The following is a 23,263-nucleotide window of genomic DNA, read 5'->3' as shown; positions in this document are numbered from 1 at the left end:
GATCATTCCGCGACCAGATAGTGACCACCGCGTCTTCATACCCCGTGATCGTTTTTTTAGGCTACCTACAAAGTATCGTGGATTGTTAACAGACAAGTTTAACGTGTGCTAAACAGACTGTAGTGATATTTCCGACAGCTCCAAAAGCAGCGTGTGTGTTGGCTTGCTGGTTTGCTTTGTTAGGTCAAAATAAATCAAAATCCTGCTTGAGTGAAAGAACCATTGTCAAAATAAAGTATTCAAAGTAAAAGTAGTCATCATTCAGCTTTTATCTTTCATTGCAGAAGGACTTAGTGATAAACTGCACTTAGTGATAGTGAGACACAGCTCTCCACCAGCATCTCCATTAAACCAAATCATATAATATACATCTCTGTAGTGACTTCTGTGAGCGTCTCTGAGGCTGTATGTCCTTGTGATGTCTGGATGACCTGATTAAATAAAGGTGGTGTATCTTGTGGAGGATTTCCTCAGACTTGACAAGGAGCACTGAAGCTGCTGGAGGCTGGTGTGATGGCCTGACTCCAGTCTCGGACGCTTCATGTTGGTTTGTCCTTTCATTGGTCACCCATCTGTATATCATGCAGATTGTTGGGTTATTATTGGGCCCCTGTGTTACCAGTGTAACTATCAGTGACACTCAAGAGACCACACAGGGAATTATTTTACCTTTATTGGCAGATTTTTAAATTATGGCACAATTTGGGAAAGGAGAAATTAAATCTATTTACATTTGAAATGTAAATTCTGAACTACCAACACTTTCTGATTCGAGGAAGCAGTTTTTCCTGTATTTTTCTTCCTCATCTTTGTCTCCACATCACCTCCTCTTCATGACTAAATTAAACAGTGCAGTGAAAATCTGGTCTGCTGAGTTAAGATGAGTCAGGGCAGCTGGCTAACTGCAGATCCAGAGCGAAGGCTGCCAGCTGGGAAGTGTAGTTCGAACAGTCAGAAGAACTACAGTCTTTTACAGACTGCCACAGCTCCACCAGAGCCTCCGAGTCCAGAGGAAGACGATACCTACAAGACAAAACACGTCAGAGTCCCATCACACTGGAAGAAGAAGAACTACAGGTGAGAGAGTGGTAGAGAGACACCCACTTGAAGCCTTGGCTGAGCGTGACCTCTGACCCTCTGGCTCCCATCACCAGGTACTGTTTGTTGTTCTGGATGTCAACAGCGTTGCAGGTGACCTTCTTTATCAGGTCCACCTCAGTACCTGAACTCACCCCTTCAAACTCTACAGGAGACGAGACAAGAGGCGTTGGAGCATGATGTGTAATAATGTAACAGCAGGTCATGTGACATTAGGTAAAAAACATGACAATGAGACATAAAGCTGCGACATGAGGACACGTCTTTATGAGAGACGGACATACAGTGGCTCAAAGCACTGCGACTTATGGAAACACAAGCAAACAGAGAAACCATGACAGTCACAGAGAAACTAACTGGGTAACTTCTACAGACGAACCTAACGTGTATTTCTGAGGCAGATATTGATATTTGACCCAGTAACTGTCATTTGATGCTCATTCCAAACAAACATTTTTGTTAAGGATCTCTTAAATGTGAAGCAGACCTGTCGTGTTTCTGTCAGTGATCTCAAACTGTTTAAAAATGACCTCCAACATATCTGACATGTACTGATGATCAGCTGGCTGACACTGAGACGTCTGTTAGATCAAAGCACTCTGTGCTGTTCTTTATTGTTGTGTTTCTGTGATGTTTTCTGGATTCACACATTTCTTCATGCTGCATGTGTGTTGTCAAAGTGCTGAGGATGTTTTCCGTCATTGACTTGTTAAGCTGCTGTGCGTTGAGCCCTCTGGGCCACCGTATGGACATTACATCATGTAATACATACAGACATCTACAACTCAAACTGTAGGACACGTTACGTGTCATTCAGACATGTGTTCATGTGTTTGAACTGCTGTGACCTCTGACCTCTTCATTACTCAGTGAGTCTCTCTCTCTCTCAGGGCAAGAGACCATCAGGAGAAATGGTTGAATCAGAAGCTGTTCTCCAGGGAGACTTCAGGAAACATTTTGTTTATTCCATTTTTGCTAAATAACTTGTTCCTTGTGTGAGGTTCAATCAGATCAGTCAACCTGATAATTTGGTTCCAGACTGTGAACACTGACAGGATGATTCTGTTTCAAACTGTTATTTCACCTTTATTTTTCTTCAGGACTTCAACTACGGTGGCTGTGTTGGTCACAAAGTCTCCTTCTGCTGCTGTAGACGTCACAGTCACCTTGAAAGCTGCAGGGAGACAAACAAGGGAGACGAGCGAGACACAAGAGGAAACATGGTTAGTTTGAGTGTGTGTGTGTGTGTGATGTCTCATATGGATTTCTGAATGTCAAGTATATGACATAAATGCACTTTTGCATATTTTCAGTTGAAACTCAAACAGGTTTGAGGATCAGGTTGTAATATGTCTCTGTTCAAGAGGGTTAAATGTACTTGTGAACTCTCGTCCTCACCATATTTGATGTGAGGCCGGCAGGTCTCTTTAATACGTCTGTCTGCTGTCAGAGTCACGTCGACGTTTCCTCTGTAGGCAGCGCACGCAGCTAAACAACAACAACAACAACAACAGCATGTAATGTCTAGTTACAGCTAAAAACATACACAACATATTCAGCATATGACAGTTACAACACACAAAGTACACAACAACATGTGACACCACATGAAAACTTCATCTGACATCAACCAGCTGCAGTGATGTGAGTGACAGCTGATCTCAGCCAATCAAAAGGCAGACGCTACCTGTCATACACTGACACTGTTCACCCACACAGAGGCGCTGCAGCGTCTGCTCCTGGCTGGAGAACTGTTTGGTGCACATGCTGCCTGCAGGAGGAAAGATGGATAATTCATGAACAATCCAACATTTTAAAAGAATCCTCCAGAGTCGGATGTTTCAGATGGATTTTATTTTGATGGAGCTAGGCTAACAGTTTCCCCCTGCTTCCCGTCTTTGTGCTAAGCTAGGCTAAACACGTCCTGGACTTGTCTCTGTACTCGACACACATCTCACCTGACTCTGTGTGGAAGCGTTTTTCTGCCAGGTAAAGAAAACAAATGCTAAGAATGACACAAAAAAACTCAAACTTGTAAGACTTGAAAATCTGGATAAAAAATCCTGACTTCATGTCTCATAACTAGTATGTCTTAATGTTTTATTTACCATGAATAATTCCTAACTTTTCATCAGTTTTTATCTTTTCCTGAGCTTCCATATCTCTGAGATGTTGTGTAGTTGTAGTTAAACTAATCCACAGCTCTTTTCTGTCTGACTCTGAAGACTGTAAAACTACAAACAGACCAGAACAAATCCCAGGATGCACAGTAGATCCTGACTCTCACCTTTGTCCTGAGGCTCATAGACGCTAAACAGGGACTTGCTGGCCCCGCTCACAATGAAAGTGGTCCTGAGCCGAAAACCAACGCACAGGAAGACATCTGAGGGAACCTAGCAACCAGACAGGAAGTTATCATAACACAAAGAGGAACAAATCAAACCAAAAATGACACTGATAAAAGATAATTCTACAGGATCTACATGTCATAAATCACATAATCTTTATATCAATGCTTTTAATTATATCACCTTCATATTACTTAAATTTTCAAAACATACGATGGATTTAGTGAAAAAAACTAACCAAATTCACACAAAGTCCATTTTCATTTTCTCTAAACATAAATTTTCATTGTACTGTAGATAACAGTCAACTCTCAGATGTCGGAGCGTCCTTGAACACACCAACAAAGAGAGTCTAACTCTAACAAGCAGCTGATGGAGGCCAGAACAGGTTTAAGTTCAGGAAAACAAACTCAGATTAGGGACGTGTCTGCATCTGGAGGTTTGAGCAGGTGGTGCTGGTGTTACTCACAGCGTCCATCTGAATGACCACAGTGTTTCCTTGGAGTTCATAGTGGGAGATGAGCGGCTCCTCTATGTCTCTGAACTGCAAAACAACACTTCAGTTATACTTAAATATACTGAACTGTTCAAAAGGAACTTTAGCCAAGTTTAACTGAATGTCCAGAAAATCTTCCAAATAAAACGTGATCAGCGGCTTCTGTCTGTGTGAACATGAGTTCACTGGTTGAGAACCATGTAGAGAACATGATGGAAAGATGACATTTGTGTTGTGAGGAAGGTTACAGTCTCCTCATCGCTCCGCACAGATCTGATGCTTCCAGCTCTTCACTGTCACCGCTTCATGTACGGCACAAATTGAAAATGTGTATAAAACACGTGAATGGAAACCCTCAGTGTCTGTCCTCATGCTGAGGGACGTCATCAGACAAGTGCTGAACATAAACAGACCTGAACTAAGAAAAGTTCACCTGTCTCAGGTCCTCCAGGTAAGCCTCCAGACCTGTTGGCAGCTGGATCTTCATCACCGTCAGACTGGACTGTGTGAACACCTCATTAGGAGGGGGTTTGTACCTGTAACACACACACACACACACACACACACACACACACACACACACACACACTCTTCAACCTCCTACTGGATATCAGCTACAGAATATTTAGATGTTTAACAGAAATTAAAACTAAACTTCATCAGACTGATGATTAATGTCAGTTTTTTTATCCTCTTGAATAAAAATATTTTTCATTATTAGTAGAATTTAGAAAGACTGATTTTGTGGGTTATTAAGTACAAAATAATGTTTTTTATTAATGTATTATGTGCACTAGTCTCTCTGTAAAGTGACTCGTGGGTTCAGACATGAGACCGTCACCTTCACATTTCATAATAAAGTGCAGGTCTGAAAGGGCCTCAAGATAAAATGAGAAACGCTTTAATATTTACAGTGACATCATTTCCTCCAAGTTAATTAATATTTGAGGTAAAAGTGTGTAAAAATCAGTTTTCTTACTTTGCACAGGCCACCAGGTGAGAAGAACCCATGCTGGGATCTGAGGAGGAGGAGAAGAAGAAATGTACTCTGGTAACAGACAGACAGGTAGACAGACAGGTAGACAGGTAGACGGAGGTAAACAGAGACAAGATGCAGCAGCCACTTGTCTACAGCAGCATCTTCACAGTGGGTCAGAATGATTCATTAAAAAGCCCTTTTGCAGTAGGAAGGTACTGTAGGTTTACAGTGTATACTTTAGTTATCACAATCATTTTAACAGTTATGTTTTGAATATTTTTTTATTCTTTTTAGAAGGTTTCACTGTTGTGGAACGACAAGACTGTGTGACTGTATGTAAGTGTAATAACGATAAAGTTGAATTGAATTCTTACTGGTGTTGTCGGTGCCCGCCACCTCTATAGTGATGTTGAAGTTACATTTCTCTGTGGACGCGACCGTCTCATAGTAAACTGTCTTCAGCTGGAAACACAGTCAAAAACACAGTTAGATGTCGACAGAACTGGAACAAGTCCAACACTGTGACGCTGTATTAAACCACACCCACCTTCACGCTGGACACGCCCCTCCCATAACCTGTGGACGCGGTGATGTCATCATCCTTCGTCACCTGGGAGAAAAAAAACAGGTAGTTTAGAGCTGTCTCCCTGTCATGCACCTGTCTCACTGTCCTGCAGCTGTCTCACGCTCACCTGGATGGGCGAGGACACAGGTTGGCTCTGATGGAGGTGGACTTGTCCCAGATCTCCTTTCTTTCTGTAGCTGATCCTGATGTTCTGATCGAGGACGGCTCGAGGGACGATTCTGCTGTACTCTGTCAACGCCTCCAGAGTCAAGGCTGTGTCCTGAGAGAGAGAGGTGAGAGAGAGACAGAGACAGACAGACACGAGAGACCGACAGAAAGAGACAGACACAAGAGACCGACAGAGTGAGACAGAGAGAGACAGACACAAGAGACCGACAGAGAGAGACAGTGAGAGACAGAAAGACAGACAGACAGACACAAGAGAGAGAGACAGAGAGAGATAGAGACAGAAAGACAGACAGACAGACACAAGAGAGAGAGACAGAGAGAGATAGAGACAGAAAGAAAGACAGACACAAGAGAGACAGACAGAGAGAGACAGACACAAGAGACAGACAGAGAGAGACAGAGAGAGACAGAAAGACAGACAGACAGACAGACACAAGAGAGAGAGACAGAGAGAGATAGAGACAGAAAGACAGACAGACAGACACAAGAGAGAGAGACAGAGAGAGATAGAGACAGAAAGAAAGACAGACACAAGAGAGACAGACAGAGAGAGACAGACACAAGAGACAGACAGAGAGAGACAGAGAGAGACAGAAAGACAGACAGACAGACAGACAGACAGACAGACACAAGAGAGAGAGACAGAGAGAGACAGACACAAGAGACAGACAGAGAGAAACAGAAAGACAGACAGACAGACACAAGAGAGAGACAGACAGACACAAGAGACAGACACATGAGAGAGACAGGTAAGTGAGAGACAGACAGAGAGAGAGAGACAGGGACAGGTTGGAGGTCACATGTCACCCAACCGACCAGAGGAAATGAACATCTGAATGTGTGTGTGTGTGTGTGTACCTGTACAGAGTAGAAACCCGCTCCGTAGTTCTGATCCAGGGTCAGCCAGGACAGGATGGGGTTGGCGTACTGAATTCTCCCCTTCAACACAAAACAACAGGTCTTATTTCAAAGTGAATCGTCAGTTTGTTGATGTGAACGCCGAATGTGAATCAGAATGAATGTTGACTCCAGTTGCATCTGACATCTGTCCGTTTCATTATGTACAAACAGTTTGGGGCCTGAAGCCTTTAACCCTCTCTGTGAGGACCTCCTGCTGTCGGCCTCAGCAGTGAACTATAGCATGCTAACATGTTAGCTGTGTCACCATCCAGGTTTATTTGCTTGCTGCTCAGCTGATTGTATTTTTTATTGCTGGCAAATGTGCTTCTGAAAAGGCTCTGAATATGTTTGTAATTTAATAAAAACTGAGAAAGTGTTTTTAATTTTTGTGTATGGAAGCAATTCATTTCTTTGTTAAACCACTGGAGGGCGACGACAACAAGACTGAACAGGAAGCAGCAGCACCTTGAGCAGCACCGTCAGCAGGACGTACGCCGTCATCTCCACCGTCCGACCGCTGGATTCATCGGGTTTCAGCCAATCAGTCACGCTGGACTCCTGCCAGTACCTGAGAGTAGGGGAGTTAACTGCGCACACACACACAGACACACACACACACACACACACACACACACACACACACACACACAGTTTTATAAATGAATATAAACAATAATTTGTTTTAGACACACATGAACCATCAGTCTTTATATCTATGTTAAAAATGTCTGTAACCTTGAGTGTGTCCATGATGAAGACCCCCCCCCCCCCCCCGACACACACACACACACACACACACACACACACACACACTAAGAAAAACACACACACGTTTCTGTCGAGCCAGGCGCTCCAGGCTGCTGAGCAGCTCAGAGGCTATCATGTTGTTGGAGTCATACAGGGTCAGAGCGTAGGTCGCCACCGCACGCACATACACACTCTTCACTCCCAGGGCATGCTGGGAAATGTACTTTGCTGCAGACTTCATGCTGTCATATTGAAACTGAGAGGAACAAGAGAGGAGAGATAAAGGGAAGTTATGTCATTTAAAATTGTGATTAACAGCTGCAGGAGAGGAAGAGGAGGATGAAGAGCTGACAGGATGAAGATGACAGGAGGTAGAGGAGGAGGCGTATTCTCACTTGGACTTGCAGGATTTTGTCTTGGATTCTCGTCGCTTTGTGTAAGGCGATCAACACGAAGGACGTCAGATACACTGATTGGTCGACTGCATCTGTCGTCGCTGCCTGCAGCCAATCAGAAAGCACAAATGTCTGAAAATCAATTCAGTTACTCAGAATAAAGGAGTAGAAGAAGAAGAGGAGCGCCGCTGACTTTGATGGATCTGAAGGAGGATTTGTCTGTGAAGGATCCGTCCTGCTGCTGAGCGTTGCGGATCAACCAGCTCACCGCCTCTGACAGAGGCTGACGTGCAGAGACCACCGGGTCCACCACAGACAGGGTCTTCACCACCAGAGCTGTCACCCTGAGAGAGAGACAGGGGGAGAGAGAGACAGGTGTCATCCTTAATACGACCACCAGAAGGCACCAAAGTAGATCCTACACATAAATACATATTATTAGAAGTCATATTAGAATATGGGGTTATTACGACTGATGCAGTATTTTAATAGCTTTAATTCGTTTTAATAGCAGCAGCTTGTGGAACTGGAGCAAATATATACAGAACCATATTTTTGTGCTCTCACTTTTATAGTTTCAAGTTGACTCCAAAACTACAATGAAACCATCTGGAGGCTATGATTGGTCGGGGACCAACGTGTAGTCTGTCACGTGTCGCGGTCGAGTGACGACAAGAAGTTATGACTCTATAATAATCTGACAGCATTAGATGGTTGTGTGTGTGTGTTCTGACCAGGTGCTGGATTCTCTCTTGGCCCACATGCTGTAGCTGGAGTCTCCTTTTCTGAATGAAACGATACCGATCAGACCTGCACACACACACACACACACACACACACACGCAGAGTCAATAAACAGGACTTTAAACTCCTCAGGTGTGTCTCCTCAGTGTGTCCTCACCATTTCTGATCTTCTGTCTCAGATCTGCTGAGTTCTTGTGGATGTCTGGTCCCAGGATGTCCCAGTGCCTCGTCGTCTCCAGGTACAGATACACCTGGATCAGGGGGAGGAGTCCACCGAGCTCTGCCTCTGCTGAACCGACCGGCAGGTTGACGAGCTGTTGGACGCCTTTGGGGCTGAGCACCACTGACAGGAAGTCACCAATAACCTCACCTGGAACATAAAACAAACACATCACATGTGTAGTTACACTGACCAACCACAGGGGGAGATAGAGGCTTCAGGTTCTCGTCTTCGGTCTTGTGGTCTCGGTCTCGATGGCATCCCTCAACTCTGATCGTTGTGACATTCAGGATTTTTGGGAGCTGCATCTCGAAAGACTTTACGTCTTTATATTGTAATATCTATGTTGCTGTTGATTATATCTTCACTTAGCTTCACTTAGCTTCACTTAGCTTCACCTAGCTTCACCTAGCTGTACATCAGTTTGCTCCAGTTTAACTAGCAACTAGTTACTGTGTACTTTTGTAAGGCAGCGCAGCTGAGGGTAGTACTGGGTTTAGATATATCAGTTATTACGGTTGTGACTCATGCAGCTTTTTACGTCATAAGACGTGCAGAGCTGTGTTGGGGGGGGTCACACTGATTGTGGATGAGTAACTGGGACCGAGGGACGGACTGGGAAAAGGCTTGTTTTCATGCCTTCCCAAGTCTTACCATTGATGGTCAGCTCTCGCTCCACGGCTGTGTTGGGAACGATGTTGGCCGGCAGTATGTTCTTCAGCTCCACCGTTCTCTTCTCTGAACCTACAACAGCAGGAAAACACAGCGATACTGAGCAGCTTCAACAGACTGACCTGCTGTCAGAGCAGGCCGACCTCACACAGACCCTGTTGATGAAGATCAGAGTTAATGTACCATAGAGTCCCTGTGGGTCGAGTCTCCCTCCAGAGAACACCTCCGTCCTCAGTCCTTCAGGCTGGAAACACATCAACACCAAAGATCAACTTCCTGGTTTACATTCACAAAATGTTTAAAGCAGTTCGACACCTGTTTCAGGCATTTTTAGTGAAATTTGATGTTTCTGCCCTCTGAATGGTTCAACTCGTCATGGCGGTCCTTCTCCTCCCCCCGCAGCTCTCCTGACATTCCCCACCTGTCCACCACACGTCCTCAGAGATTCCAGCCCTTGACCTCGCCTCGCAGTGTCTTACCTAGCTACTGCTCGCTAATACAGTTTTACTTCTTGAAACCCCATTTTGAGACTGAATGACCATGTCCCAGTATGGTGTTGGTAATTTTCAGGTCAGAATGGAGTCATTTCAATGACTAATTGAAATTGACTGAATAATATGTGAAAGACAAATGAACTAATTTCTGTTTTAATGCGAAATCTTACTCAAAAACCTGCATGCTTCTGTGGAATCAAGTGTGGATTCTGATTGGTTGAACCGTATGCCACCACCTAAAACTCTTCTTCAGAGGTTGATTTACTTGTTTGATCTGAGTGACAGGCGTTACTTCACTAACGTTACATATCTGTTGGTAATGTTACTGCAGATTTAAGGACTGAAAATCAGACAGCAACAAAACAGCTGAGAGAAACCATGAAAGCATGCAGGCAGCATGAAGTTAACGTGACATCATGGAGGGTTGCGCAGGTAACGTCTTTTCTTTAAGTATTTCTCGGGGGATTTTCATGCCTTTATTATAGATTTGACAGTAAAGAGTTGAAAGGAAATGAGGATGGAAGATGCAACAAAGGTCCCCCACCAGACACCAACCAAGTACTTTAAGGTTTATAGTCACGTCCTATATATTATGACGTTTTTTGTGGGCGGAGCTTAGGTGGAGGCAGAATTCCCTGAACACGTTAGCTAACGCTAGCTAGCAAGTTTGATAGGGTTGTTTTTTAACAATGGTTGAAGAAAATAGGAGTTTTTCTGAATATGTACGGTCACAACTAGCTAACTAGCTAAAGAGTTAGCGTAAGGAGAGAAGTGACCTATTCCTCTGATGAGGTGGACATGACAAACCTTTAGACACATGACCATAGCTACGACAGACAACACTTTATTCAACCTCACGTGATATGAAGTGTGAGCTACCAACACGACGGTCCAGTCCTCTCGTCTTCCAGCGTTTAACCACAGTTGTCTTTGATCGTTTTGACTGGCAGCGGCAGCTCGTATGTGATAACATTTAGATTTGGAGCCGTTACTCCTTCGACTCTGGCAGCCAACAACTCAGCAGGATGATGTTTTCGGGAGGTTTTGTAGCCGACGACTCTGAGGTGATTTGTGTTCGCCTCCAGCTAACGCCGTGAAGTGATCATGATGTCTGCACTAAAGGGTCTATTATATCCTATTCATGTATAAATGAAATATAAAAAGATATATATTAAGGTGCATTTTCATTAAACCTTATGCATTTATATATAACCTTGAATGTTCAGTGTTTTGACAAAATGTAGTCCAACTGTAACCGAAACGTCGGCCTTTTGACCTGCAAATGACCAAATCACTGTTTATGGGGGGGGGGATTTTAACAGGACCTCTAACAGAAACACTGAGCTGCTTATGGTCAATCTGTGTTCATATCTACAGTTTATAATCATCAGCGTTTATTATTCATCCTTCCACGTACGTACCACCACTCGCAGCTTCTTCTCCAGGATGTCTTTCGGTCCATGGCGAGTCTTCAAGGTAAAGGTCAGGGTGTGTTCTCCAGGCTCCAGGCCCAGCAGGGTGAAGGTCACTTTCCCCACCCCCCCTGCAGACAGGCTGCTCCAGCTGCAGGTGGTGGAGTGCAGTCCCGCCCCCCCAGCAGCCGGCTGGGACTCCAGCAGGCAGAGTGACGGGCCGACCTTCAGCGTCACACAGTACTGAGGAGGAAACAAGATGGAGGCGACACACAGAGAATCATAAGACAGCTGTCTTCACATGAAGCATTCAAACACTCACACATGTTAGCTCTCCCACTAACTACAGCTCCCGGCAGGCTGAGCCAGCGAGCCACTGGCAGAGAATCATGGGATATGTAGTAGACTGTGTGGTTGGTACCGTGATGATGTCGGGCTGCTGGTTGTACACTGAGCCTCTCAGCTCCAGCTGTTCTCCTCTGACCACCTGATACGGCAGCGGGACGTCCAAGTGGAGCGGCAGACTGACCGACACCTGAACCGGCTCCGCAACACAAATACCTGGAGGAGAGACACAGTTCAGACGCCTGAAGTTTAATTCAAACAACCCAGTTAAACCAGTTCAGACGCCTGAAGTTTAATTCAAACAACCCAGTTAAACCAGTTCAGACGCCTGAAGTTCCTCAGTGATCGCGTCCTACAACAAGGAGAAGATGTCTACTATCTCCTCTGGTGTTCTTATATTACCAGTATCTGGAGACGTGTGGGTTCGAATCCCATCGCCGTCGCAGTCTGCCATGTTTACATTATAACAACCCTCAGAAACGTCCTCGTTGATACACTGACAATAATCACATGTCCTTGACACATGATAACGGACGAGGTGGCCGAGTGGTTAAGGCGATGGGCTGCTAATCCATTGTGCTCTGCACTCGTGGGTTCAAATCCCATCCTCGTCACAGGCTGCTTTACTTTAGTCTGCCATGTTTACATGCCAACATTATGACTGGCTCCGTTATAACAACCCTCTTTGGAACAATGAGACCAGTTTCTGCACATGTACTGGGACTGAACTAATGACAGGGCTGCTGTGGACAACAGAACCACCTGCAGCTCAACGTGACAAAGACAAAGGAGCTGACTGTGGATCTGAGGAGGACCAAGGTGCCCATGACCCCTGTTTCCATCCAGGGGGTCGGACTTAGACTTTTATTAATGCAGAAACACACAGCAGACAGCACTGTGTCAATAAGAAGTAGAATTATTTTTTTAAAAAGAAAAAACAACATACAAATAATAAATACAGATATAAAAAATATGGGGGACAAAAATAAATATATACACGGAAAAACATAAAGTATGTACCGATTAAACAGCTAAACAGTCTTATAGCCGTAGGAATGAACGGCCTGCGGTAGCGCTCCTTCTTACACCGTGGGTGTAGCAGTCTGCTGCTGAAGGAGCTGCTCAGGGCCCCCACAGTCTCGTGCAGGGGGTGGGAGGTGTTGTCCATGATGGATGTCAGCTTCGCTAACATGCTCCTCTCCCCCACCTCACCCCCACAGTCCAGAACAGAGCCGGCTCGCCTAATCAGTCTATTGAGCCTCCTCCTGTCCCTGTCCGTGCCGCCGCCCCCCCCCCCAGTGTGGACATTATAGAGGATTACAAGCACCTGGGAGTCCACATAGACAATAAACTGGACTGGGTAAAGAACACTAATGCCCTCTACAAGAAGGGCCAGAGCCGTCTCTATTTTCTGAGGCAGCTGAGGAAACTGAGCAGGATTTCAGAGGGATACAGGTACTGAAATGAGGGGATGAAGGAAGGAAGGAAAGAAATGAACAAGTGGAAGAATAGATAAATTAAATGAAGGAAGAAATAAGGGATAACAGGAAAAGGGAGGGATGTTGAACATTAAGGAAGGATAAAGGAAGTAAAGAAACTCACCGTCCTTGAACATGCCGACGGCCTTGATCTGCCAGGTGGAGAGAGAGTCTGGGAGACGCCTCGAGGCCGATGTCAGGCCGCGACTAAAGACACGAAATACAAAAAGCTCACTACTGAAAGAGGAGGAATTCAGATTGTAAAGACGGTATAAAGTTAGCCCTGCAGTGTTCTCTGTTCCCTCATTTAGTTTGATCACAACTAATAAATTCAGTTTGACTGCCACCTCATGTACACAAGGCTCCTCACTGTAAACAACAGACTTGTTTACAGTGAGGAGTTGGTTTCTCTTTCACTACAGCTGCTTTTATTCAGGGCTGGAAGGAGTACTCAGAGTAGTAATACTACAGTGTAGTTCTCTAAGTACTCTATAAGTAAAAGCCTTGCATTCAAAATTGTACTTTTCAGTAAAAGTAATACTTTTGTATTAGCATCAAAATGTACTCATCATGCAGAATAGTACATATTATATTATTGGATTATAATTATTGATGCATTAATGTGTTCATCATTCATATTAGTATATTTAGTTTTAACTGAAAAGTTTTCAAATAAAGTACTTCAGTAAATGTACTTAGTTACTTTCCACGACAGCTTTTATTTTTCACCTGACGCGCTGCACCTCCCACATCCAGCTCTCTGGAAAGTAGCTGCGCACCATAGATGGAGTCTGGTCGAAGTCCGCACCCAGCTCTGCACACACACACACACACACACACACACACACAGTGTGTTATAGCAATGTGACAACAGGCTCAGCTATAAGGCCCATTCAGACAGGATGATGCTCCTCTCATTGTTCAGGGGGACGTTTTAACATACGAGAACATTCAGGAGGACAAAGACGCCGGAGAGTTCACGGGGGGGCAAAGATACTGCAGGAGGTGAATTTCAGTATAAAATGACCATTGAGGTTCAGGGTACAGCTGAGCCATGCTAACGTCAGCATTACACAGTAGCAGCTAGCATAGCTTTTTAATATCTCTGCAGTTTGGCGTCGCCTGACGGCCACAAGAGGCAGATGATTTCACAGAACAGTTGACTTTTCTTCATCTAGAATCCCTGAGCTGCCTGTCAGTGTGTGTTGGGGTGTGATGTGATGAGTCCAGACTGACCGTTGCGTGCCAAGATGAGGTTCTGGTCCCGATCCAGGTGTTGCTGGATGAACTCACAGCAGTCTCTGAAGGCCTGTCTGCAGCGAGGAAGTGCACGGTATTTCTGCAGGGCGAACTGAAGGCAGGTCACACTCTTTGGGATGTACTTCATCCCCAGTTCACAGCATTGCTTCAGAGCACCGTAACTCTCAGCTGGACAGAGAGAAAGAAACACTGTGACCTGCTGTCAACGTTACTCCTTCTGGTCTGTGGTCCGATGTAGTCAACACAAACACACTGAGCAGAGCGATCCAACGTGGTAGTTTGTAGTGGGACATAAATAATGACTGCTTCATTTTCAAACACAAGACAACGTGTTGACCCGAATGTAAGACAATATTTTTTGGGTGAAATTATGTTTGAAAAAGTTGGGGTCGTATTATATTCGAGGACGTTTTCACGACAACCAGTGTTCATGTTTAATATTAACACCGGCTCATACAGAGAGTGTTGCATTATGGGTTGTTTGTAGCCTTAATATTGCTAGTCTAGTGAGTTTCTCCAAGTCTATTAAAAATAACAACACGTAAACAAGTTAACAACAATAAAGACAAAACCAGTTTCTATGGCCAAGCGTTCAAAACTTCACAAAGATGAAGCTGTGCGTCTGCAGGAGCTGAACTCGGCTGAACTCGGCTGAAACAGGAAATGTATTCCTGAATGAATCACAGCTGTACATGAACCTGAACTCTTACCTTTCTTTGTCTTCTGCTCTTCAGTCAGAGCTCTCTTTGGACGCACCACAGATGTGCACGCCTCATCTGCACACAGACAGAACACAGCTCATGTCACCACAGAGACCACCCGGTTTGTGTCATTGATTGATTGATTTGACTGATAAACATACCGCTGGTTAATGGTTGAGCGTTGGCGTTGGTCATGAAGGTGAGGCCGGCCAATCGGAAGACGTCTGCAATGTCTCTGCCGCCGCCTCCACCGCAGCCCTGGTCACTTCCCTCGATGTGACGCAGGACCTGTGGGCCACCGTACATCCGGTTACTGAGCAGCTTACTGCTGTTTCACAGCACTTTAAATATATTCACTGATGCTGTTTTTATCTTAGAAAGAAAACAAAGGTAAACAAATGTCCTCTCAGGTAAAATGGGATGTTTTCTGTGTTACCATGGTAACGGGGTCCCTGTATTTGGGTCGTAGTGTGAAGAGGCCGGAGTCTACAGCTGACAGAGCCACCAGACCTTCATGGTTGGTCTGGATGTCCAGCTGGAGGTTTGCCTTCGGTCTGTAGTCCTGCCTACGATATGACAGATCAGTCTGACACACACACACACACACACACACACACACATTCAATACAAAACATGCTTTTTTACAAAGTGTATATATAGAAATGTATACTAAGAATAACATGATTTATCTCATTAAGTTTTCATCTGTGTTTTGAATGGAAGAATGTAAACAGTTACTGTGTGAATATAATTAAATCACCACACGGCCTGTACAGTACATCCATCTAGTGTTGTTGTGTTGATATCAGGGGGAGACACTGGACTCCAGAGGCCTGAACTACGAAGCAGGATTTGAGGTTAGCGAGGTAACTTCAGGTTAAACCCTGGGTTAACTTACTGAGTTGATAACCACCAGCATGTGACCGCTGAGCGTGATGCGGCTGCTAACGAGAAGATATCCTGGGTATGTTGAACCTGCTTGGTAGTACAGGCCTCTTGTTAACTGACCAGTGTCACTGCAATATATCTCCCAGCCACCAGTGGCAGCACTGAACACACTGCTGCTGGGCAGAACTTTACTCATGGGCAGGAAGAAGTGCTGCACCATCTTCGTTTGTCTTCACTTGAATGGACCTCTCTCGTTCGGTCAACAAACATATACACAGACAACAAAAATATGTGTTTTTGTGACTCCACAACAGTCTGACGTCATTTCTTTCCCTTTTCATTTATAAGTTGCCTAAAAGATCACCCTCACACCTCCCCGGTGAGTTCATATTTTCAACATTCGTCCTATAAGAAATCTTGACTGTTCAGGGAGACAGCGATGCTGGATCACAGTACACAGCAGGAAGAGACCCTGCTGTCTGTTTGTGTGTCAACAGAGTAAAACACAGACAATAGATCTTGTCGTACCTGGAGTCCGTTGACACACTTGGCTTTAACGTCCAGCCAGACAGAGTCGGCCACCAGCTCCGACAACCCCTCCCCGTGCGGGATGTAGTAGACCAGCAGTCTGATGGACGGGACCATGGAGGGCTTCACCTCGAAGTTCACAATCTGCTTCTTATCTAGACCGGGGGTGAACGGCCGACTGCCAAAATGCACCACATTTCCTTTAGAAAGCACCTGAGGGAACACATGGGAGTGATGTCATCAGTAACCATGGAAACAGGACAAAAACTGACGACGTGCATCATCATCTCTGTTTTCTCACCAGGTAGCTGAGGGCTCTGACGGACACGTAGACGGGCATGGCTGAGTACACCTCGATGTTGGAGAATTGCCCCACCTCCAGGCCATGGCCGGGCAGCGGGGGGTTGATGTAAAGGTAACGCTGGTTTGGGGAGTGATAGGCCACCGCCGTCAGACTCAGACTGGCCTGACTGGCTGCTGGGAGGGCAGGGTCCGCTGTCTCAAACTGTGTCAACAACAGGAAGATGGCAAGTAAACAACAAGTACAACAACAAGTGAAAAAAAGCAAAATAAACAACAACAAAAACAAGTTAATAACATGTAAACAACAATAGAACGAGAATATTGACAACAAAAACAAAAAGGGAGCAGAAACACCAATCTCCTCCTCCTCACCGTCAGTTTCGCTCTGGTCCCTTCCTGCGGTGTGTTGCAGACAAAGAGAGCGAGGCCGTCTGATTGGGTGGTGCTGTGGTCAAGACAGGGCATCTCCTTTTGCCTTCCCCCCTGTAGGTACAGTTGCCGCTCAACCAGACGAACCATAACCTGGGCCACCGGATTTTCCAGGTGATCCTTCACCAGCACCTGCAGAGAAATCAAACTAGTTAGCAGCTGTCTTTACATCTGGTTTACACCTGTAAACGGTCCTGACACACACCTGGATGTTATAAGGAAGTGCCGGTTTGATGAAAGGGGGTGTGGACACCAGACTCAGGCTGTAAGGTGATTTGACAAACTTCACTTCAGCAAACTCCGCCTCCTGAGTGATACCACCTGAGAGAGAAGAGGAAGGGTGCGGATACCTGTGAGTGTCAATCTTTAAATACCAGGTTTAAGTCTTGGATCAGAGTTAGGTTAGAAGAGAGATGGACTACATCCCAAGGATGAAGTCAGTGGTGCACCAGCACAAGTAAAAATCTATATAAAACTCCTCTAATGATGAATTAATTTGAGGTAGGGAGTGGGGTGAGGTTAGGTTCAGGCACAGGGGTAGGGGTGTAGTCAGGGTGAGGGTAGTTGATATGGGATAGGTTAAAAAAGGTAGAGTGAAGAGGAGCAGGAAGGACAGCCCAGAAAATTGCCAGTCACGGAGCCCAAAAAGGGGACCCAGCAGGTCCCACAGACCAAGGGTAAGCATAGTGGTAATGTGTACCTGTTTCCTCCTGCAGCAGCACAGCGATGTACAAGTACTCTCCCACCAGACTGTTGAGATCTTTTGGTCCATTGTGTTTGGACAGGACCTTCTCCATGTTAACAGTCACGTCCACTTCACCTGATGAGGACAACTGAAGAACATAGAAAATTCTAACACCAAGCTAAAGGTAAAACTATATACATGCTGTTTATGAGCAGTAAATAAGTTAATGCCACTGTCAAAACTAGCTAACAGTATATAAAGTAGTTCAAACTAGCTAACTGTATATAGAATAGTTAAACTAGCTAACTGTATATAAAGTAGTTAAACTAGTTAACTGTATATAAAGTAGTTAAAACTAGCTAACTGTATATAAAGCAGTTAAACTAGCTAACTATATAAAGTAGTTAAACTAGCTAACTGTATATAAAGTAGTTAAACTAGATAACTGTATATAAAGTAGTTAAACTAGCTAACTGTATATAAAGTAGTTAAAACTAGCTAACTATATAAAGCAGTTAAACTAGCTAACTATATAAAGTAGTTAAACTAGCTAACTGTATATAAAGTAGTTAAACTAGATAACTGTATATAAAGTAGTTCAAACTAGCTAACTGTATATAAAGCAGTTAAAATAGCTAACTGTATATAAAGTAGTTCAAACTAGCTAACTGTATATAAAGCAGTTAAACTAGCTAACTGTATATAAAGTAGTTAAACTAGCTGACTGTATATAAAGCAGTTAAAACTAGCTAACTGTATATAAAGTAGTTAAACTAGCTAACTGTATATAAAGCAGTTAAACTAGCTAACTGTATATAAAGTATATATAACTAACTGTATATAAGTAGTTAAACTAGCTAACTGTATATAAAGCAGTTAAAACTAGCTAACTGTATATAAAGTAGTTAAACTAGCTGACTGTATATAAAGCAGTTAAAACTAGCTAACTGTATATAAAGTAGTTAAACTAGCTAACTGTATATGAAGTAGTTAAACTAGCTAACTGTATATAAAGCAGTTAAACTAGCTAACTGTATATAAAGTAGTTAAACTAGCTAACTGTATATAAAGCAGTTAAAACTAGCTAACTGTATATAAAGTAGTTAAACTAGCTAACTGTATATAAAGCAGTTAAAACTAGCTAACTGTATATAAAGTATATATAACTAACTGTATATAAGTAGTTAAACTAGCTAACTGTATATAAAGCAGTTAAAACTAGCTAACTGTATATAAAGTAGTTAAACTAGCTAACTGTATATAAAGCAGTTAAAACTAGCTAACTGTATATAAAGTAGTTAAACTAGCTAACTGTATATGAAGTAGTTAAACTAGCTAACTGTATATAAAGTAGTTAAACTAGCTCCACCTCGAGCAGCCACAACAGACCAATTCTGCTGTAACATTGATGCATCAGTATTAACGATCTATTTGATAATCATAATATTCCAGTAAAGGGAAATTTCTCTGCAGTATTTTCACTTAAGTAAAGGATCTGAAAACCTCCTCCACCAATGGTGAGGAGATTGGAGATGATAGAGAAAAGGGTTCAAATATGTTTATATACTCCAAACTAAGATAGCAAGTATTGTTTTGTAATTGTACTGAAGAGTAGGTATTGTATGGAAAACTCTGAAATGATACCCCGTCCTAGAAATATTTCCCAGCTGCAGTTCAGTGCACATTTGCTAGTTGTTATTTGATCAGTATATTAAGAGTGTTTATTGCTGTATAGTCATGTTGATGTCTCTTACTATCTCTCTGGAAACAGAGCTGGGGATGAGAACCGGAGGATCCTTCCCTCTAACGTGGCCGTAACGCAGAAGCACCTCACCATCGGCCACCGGAGCACCATGGAGATACCTGAGAAAAACACGTGTGTTATAATTCACAGCTTGATATGTTTTGACCTAGTTTGTCTTCTGGAAATCTGAACATGACGTCAGCATGTTATTCACCTGGCGGAGACCTTGAAGTTGAAACGCTTGAAGCTTCCGTAGCTAATGTAGTTTACTTCTGGTTCCACGAGGATGGAGACACTGGGAAGAACTGACACAAAACAGTTAATAATTTACATTTGACACTTTATTTATATTTAACATGATACCACCATAACACCAGCCGTTTGGTTGAAATTAAAACTGAATGTTTTCTTGTGGTGTTACCATATTCTTTCACTTCAAAGTCTGTTTTCGCTGTTGTGGTGAAGTCATCAGAGTAGGAGGCATGAATAGTCCAAATCCCAGACCTGGAATCCCATTAAAAACATTATAAACAGCCTGGAATCAGAATGTTTATAGATGAAACATCTCACTTGTCGTAAGTTTTGGTTTTTAAAGTTCTTACTTCGGTTTAATGGGGATCTTGAAGGGGTTTTGCATGGACGGGATTCCATTGTTGACATCAATCATCTCCACAATGTCCACTATTATATGATCCGGGTCCTGTGGGAGACAAGATCACTGATCTAAGATCACTGATCTAAGATCACTTTGACATGAAAGAATTCAACATGTAGCAACATGTTGGGACGTGTTGCTGCACCCTGGTGGTCCTGCAGGTCATTACACTCACCTTGAAGGTCAGGAAGACGCTGCGATTGGCCGGCCTCAGCTCCTGGTTCAGAGAAAACGCCCTCACTTTGACTGGACACACACACACACACACACACACACACACACACACAAATGAATATATGTTTTTTTTTAATATGTTTTATCGATTCTATTATGATGTTTAAATTAAGAAGCACATTGTAAAGCTACATAAGTTCAATTTTATTTTCATAACTGAGAAGCTGGAACCAGTCAGTTTTTGGTATTTTTGCTTAAAAATGACTGAAAACGATTAATCAAATATCAGAATAGTTGCTAATTTTCTGTTGATCAACTAATAATTTCATCTCTAATCTGGGAACCCAATGGCTATCATTGGCTATCGTCTGATGACGTTTTTAATGAAGATACATTTTAATCTCCAGGGTTCTGAGATCGATTAAAAACCTAAATCGTCGTCACACGATAGCCGGTGGGTTCCCAGATTGCATTTTGGCCTCTTTTGCTCCACACGGACCTGTTTGCAACCAAAGTCTGCTCAAATGTGATTGGTCAATTCTATTTAGACTACAAACGGACTACAAACGGAAACCAGAACTCTTCCGGCACCAAAAGCTTCATATGCAGAATCTGTTAGTAGAGATTATTTCAGCTCTAAATCAGTCTGTGACTTTATGAGTTGACATTGAAGAGTCTGAGTTTATGACTCCATGAGTTGTTGAGGACCCCCTGAACACACCATTAATCAGTGACTGGTTTGCAATGCATTGTGGGACAGTGAGGATCTGTTGTGATATGTAGACAGGAAAGGTGGACTCACCGCTTTGATGGGGGGTGTACAGCGGTTTGTCGGTCTGGATGAACATGAAGCCGTTGGTGCGGCTGACAGGTACAGACAGGTGGTTGTTGAAGTGATCTGATTGGACGTGGAGAATCACATCATTCACACTCTTATCCAGCTTACCTGGGTGCAGCTAGAGAGAGAAATAGAAGAGGAAGAGACATCATGATTAAAATCTCATCCTAAAATAAGTTCTGGTTCTTACAGTTGTCTCGCTCCATTTATCATGTCTGACCCGGACTTGGGCAGTGGCCTGGTGGTTGTTTGCGGCGTTGAGGGTCACGACTTCCTGAACCAGAACCACATGATTTGGAGCCATGGAGGTCTTTAAGTATACGTAGATCTCCACCTCGTCTGTATAACCGAACAAGTGCAACAACACCGTCTCCACAGCGTCCAAACGCAGTGACAGAGGAGCTGTTATCAGATACCTGAGAGAGGAGGAGACACGGCATCTTTACTTCCTTAATGTCATGTGTTTCCTGATAAAACAGGAAGTGGAACAGAACAGTGAAGGATCATTCTGAGTTTGAGCTTGTAGGTGGGCCTGTAAACATGTTGACATGCTAATGTTAACAAATGTTCACGCTGACAAACCTGTTGATTGCATTTGTGTCCAACACTTTGGTTTATGACCAAATACCTGCAGAACTGATGACGTTCATCAGCCTCAGCTGTGTTTACTGCTAACTAGCTAATGTTAGCATGCTAACAACGCTAAACTAAGATGGTGAACATGGTGAACACAACATACAAACAAAATGAGGACCTGCTTATAAAAACATTGCTCAATAGCACTACTAGTAGTCAAAAAGTCCAAAGGGGAAACATGCGAACTGTAGATGAGTTTTGATGCTAAAGTTAGCACTTTGGCATGCTAAAGTTAGCACAGCTGAGTCAGAGATGTGCTAAACGTGAGACGAGCTGCTCGTCCTATTCAGTGTTACTGAGCTCAGGACTCTCCTGATAATGTAACCAGACTACAGGTTCACGTTCTGACCACCAGTTTGAATTATTAACACTTTGTTTGAGCTTTTTTTCTGTCTCTAAATACTACAATACCCATGAGTCTCAGCTGCCAGCACCAGAAGTGCTCCTTTCACTTTGTAACACGATGCTGAACTTCAAGATGGCATCCTTTCATCCCAGTGAAATGTTTTTTTCTGTTCCTGGTTGTCTTTGTCAGCATTCAGGACTCAAAAAGGTAAGTTGTAGTCAGCTGAAAAGGTTTTACAAATATTAAACCTTCATGGATTATTGACACAGACAGTGATGATGGACCTTGTTTGCAGGTGGAGGTGTTCGGTCAGACGTCTCTTTATAATGGAGGACAGTTGGCCCTTCGGATAAACTGGGATGAAGATTGATTCTGACAATCTGACTGTATCAGCTCTGTTAATACATCCAAGGCACACAAGTTTTCAAATGAGGTAACAGCATCTTTACTCTGGCGCCACCTTCAGGACAAACGTTCCTTGTCGAGCTCCATGTCGGTTCATTTTCACCCCCCTGACCCTCACAGAGTCAGTGCAGAGGGTTTGTTAGCTGCTGCTCTACCACAACAAACCCACTACAGCTGTTACATCAACAGTTACCTTCAAACTGCTGCTTCTGTTCGTTTAATGTTGTTCTGTCACTGATGCACAACCTCTGCAGGTGAATAACGAGATGAATAAAAGTCCACTTACGATCTGGAATCGGCCTCCGTCCTCCAACAGAGGCAGCACACACACATCAGGAGGACACACACCTTCATCCTGATGGTGAGGAGAAAACACACTCTGAGCTCTGAAAACACACCACTGACTGAGAAAACGGACCGACGGACAGAGAGTTAGACTATTAGTTACTGATCAACTTAAATACCTGCAAGTCATCAGGTGCTAGCGGGAACTTCCTCTGTTTGTTTGTGTCTGTGTTTGTGCATCCCAAAGGTGAGTTTACTCAGCTTGTGTTTTCTGGTCTGACCTAATAGTGTCTCTCTGAGCTCT

The 23,263-nt window shown here is 43.6% G+C and overlaps 1 protein-coding gene and 1 non-coding gene across 2 annotated transcripts; one reads left to right on the top strand and one right to left on the bottom strand.

Moving 5' to 3' along the window:
* Positions 1 to 676: 676 nt before the first annotated feature.
* c5 (complement component 5) lies at positions 677 to 23,028 on the bottom strand. The gene is made up of 42 exons (XM_070904047.1): positions 22,961 to 23,028; positions 21,508 to 21,703; positions 21,252 to 21,405; positions 20,451 to 20,521; positions 20,223 to 20,320; positions 20,042 to 20,124; positions 19,835 to 19,925; positions 19,631 to 19,739; positions 17,892 to 18,024; positions 17,397 to 17,512; positions 17,135 to 17,323; positions 16,761 to 16,964; positions 16,460 to 16,672; positions 15,480 to 15,629; positions 15,205 to 15,331; positions 15,053 to 15,118; positions 14,319 to 14,510; positions 13,812 to 13,896; positions 13,207 to 13,289; positions 11,681 to 11,820; positions 11,269 to 11,502; positions 9,537 to 9,597; positions 9,336 to 9,425; positions 8,619 to 8,831; positions 8,452 to 8,527; positions 7,911 to 8,061; positions 7,718 to 7,822; positions 7,407 to 7,578; positions 7,041 to 7,162; positions 6,534 to 6,614; positions 5,614 to 5,766; positions 5,469 to 5,531; positions 5,296 to 5,383; positions 4,922 to 4,961; positions 4,376 to 4,478; positions 3,916 to 3,990; positions 3,386 to 3,491; positions 2,786 to 2,869; positions 2,497 to 2,586; positions 2,183 to 2,272; positions 1,105 to 1,243; positions 677 to 1,023 (listed from the first exon to the last, which is right to left on the bottom strand). Exons 1-42 carry the CDS (start codon positions 23,026 to 23,028, stop codon positions 876 to 878), a joined length of 5,052 nt encoding a protein of 1,683 aa, XP_070760148.1. The 3' UTR covers positions 677 to 875.
* Positions 12,137 to 12,218, top strand: trnas-gcu (transfer RNA serine (anticodon GCU)). Its single transcript has one exon. It is a non-coding gene; the product is annotated as a tRNA-Ser (tRNA).
* Positions 23,029 to 23,263: the final 235 nt, after the last annotated feature.

Source organism: Enoplosus armatus, chromosome 4 (assembly GCF_043641665.1).
Source record: "Enoplosus armatus isolate fEnoArm2 chromosome 4, fEnoArm2.hap1, whole genome shotgun sequence".
NCBI classification, from domain to species: Eukaryota; Metazoa; Chordata; class Actinopteri; order Centrarchiformes; family Enoplosidae; genus Enoplosus; species Enoplosus armatus.
The sequence above is the reverse complement of the archived record's forward strand: the minus strand, read 5'-3'. Positions and strand labels throughout refer to the sequence as shown.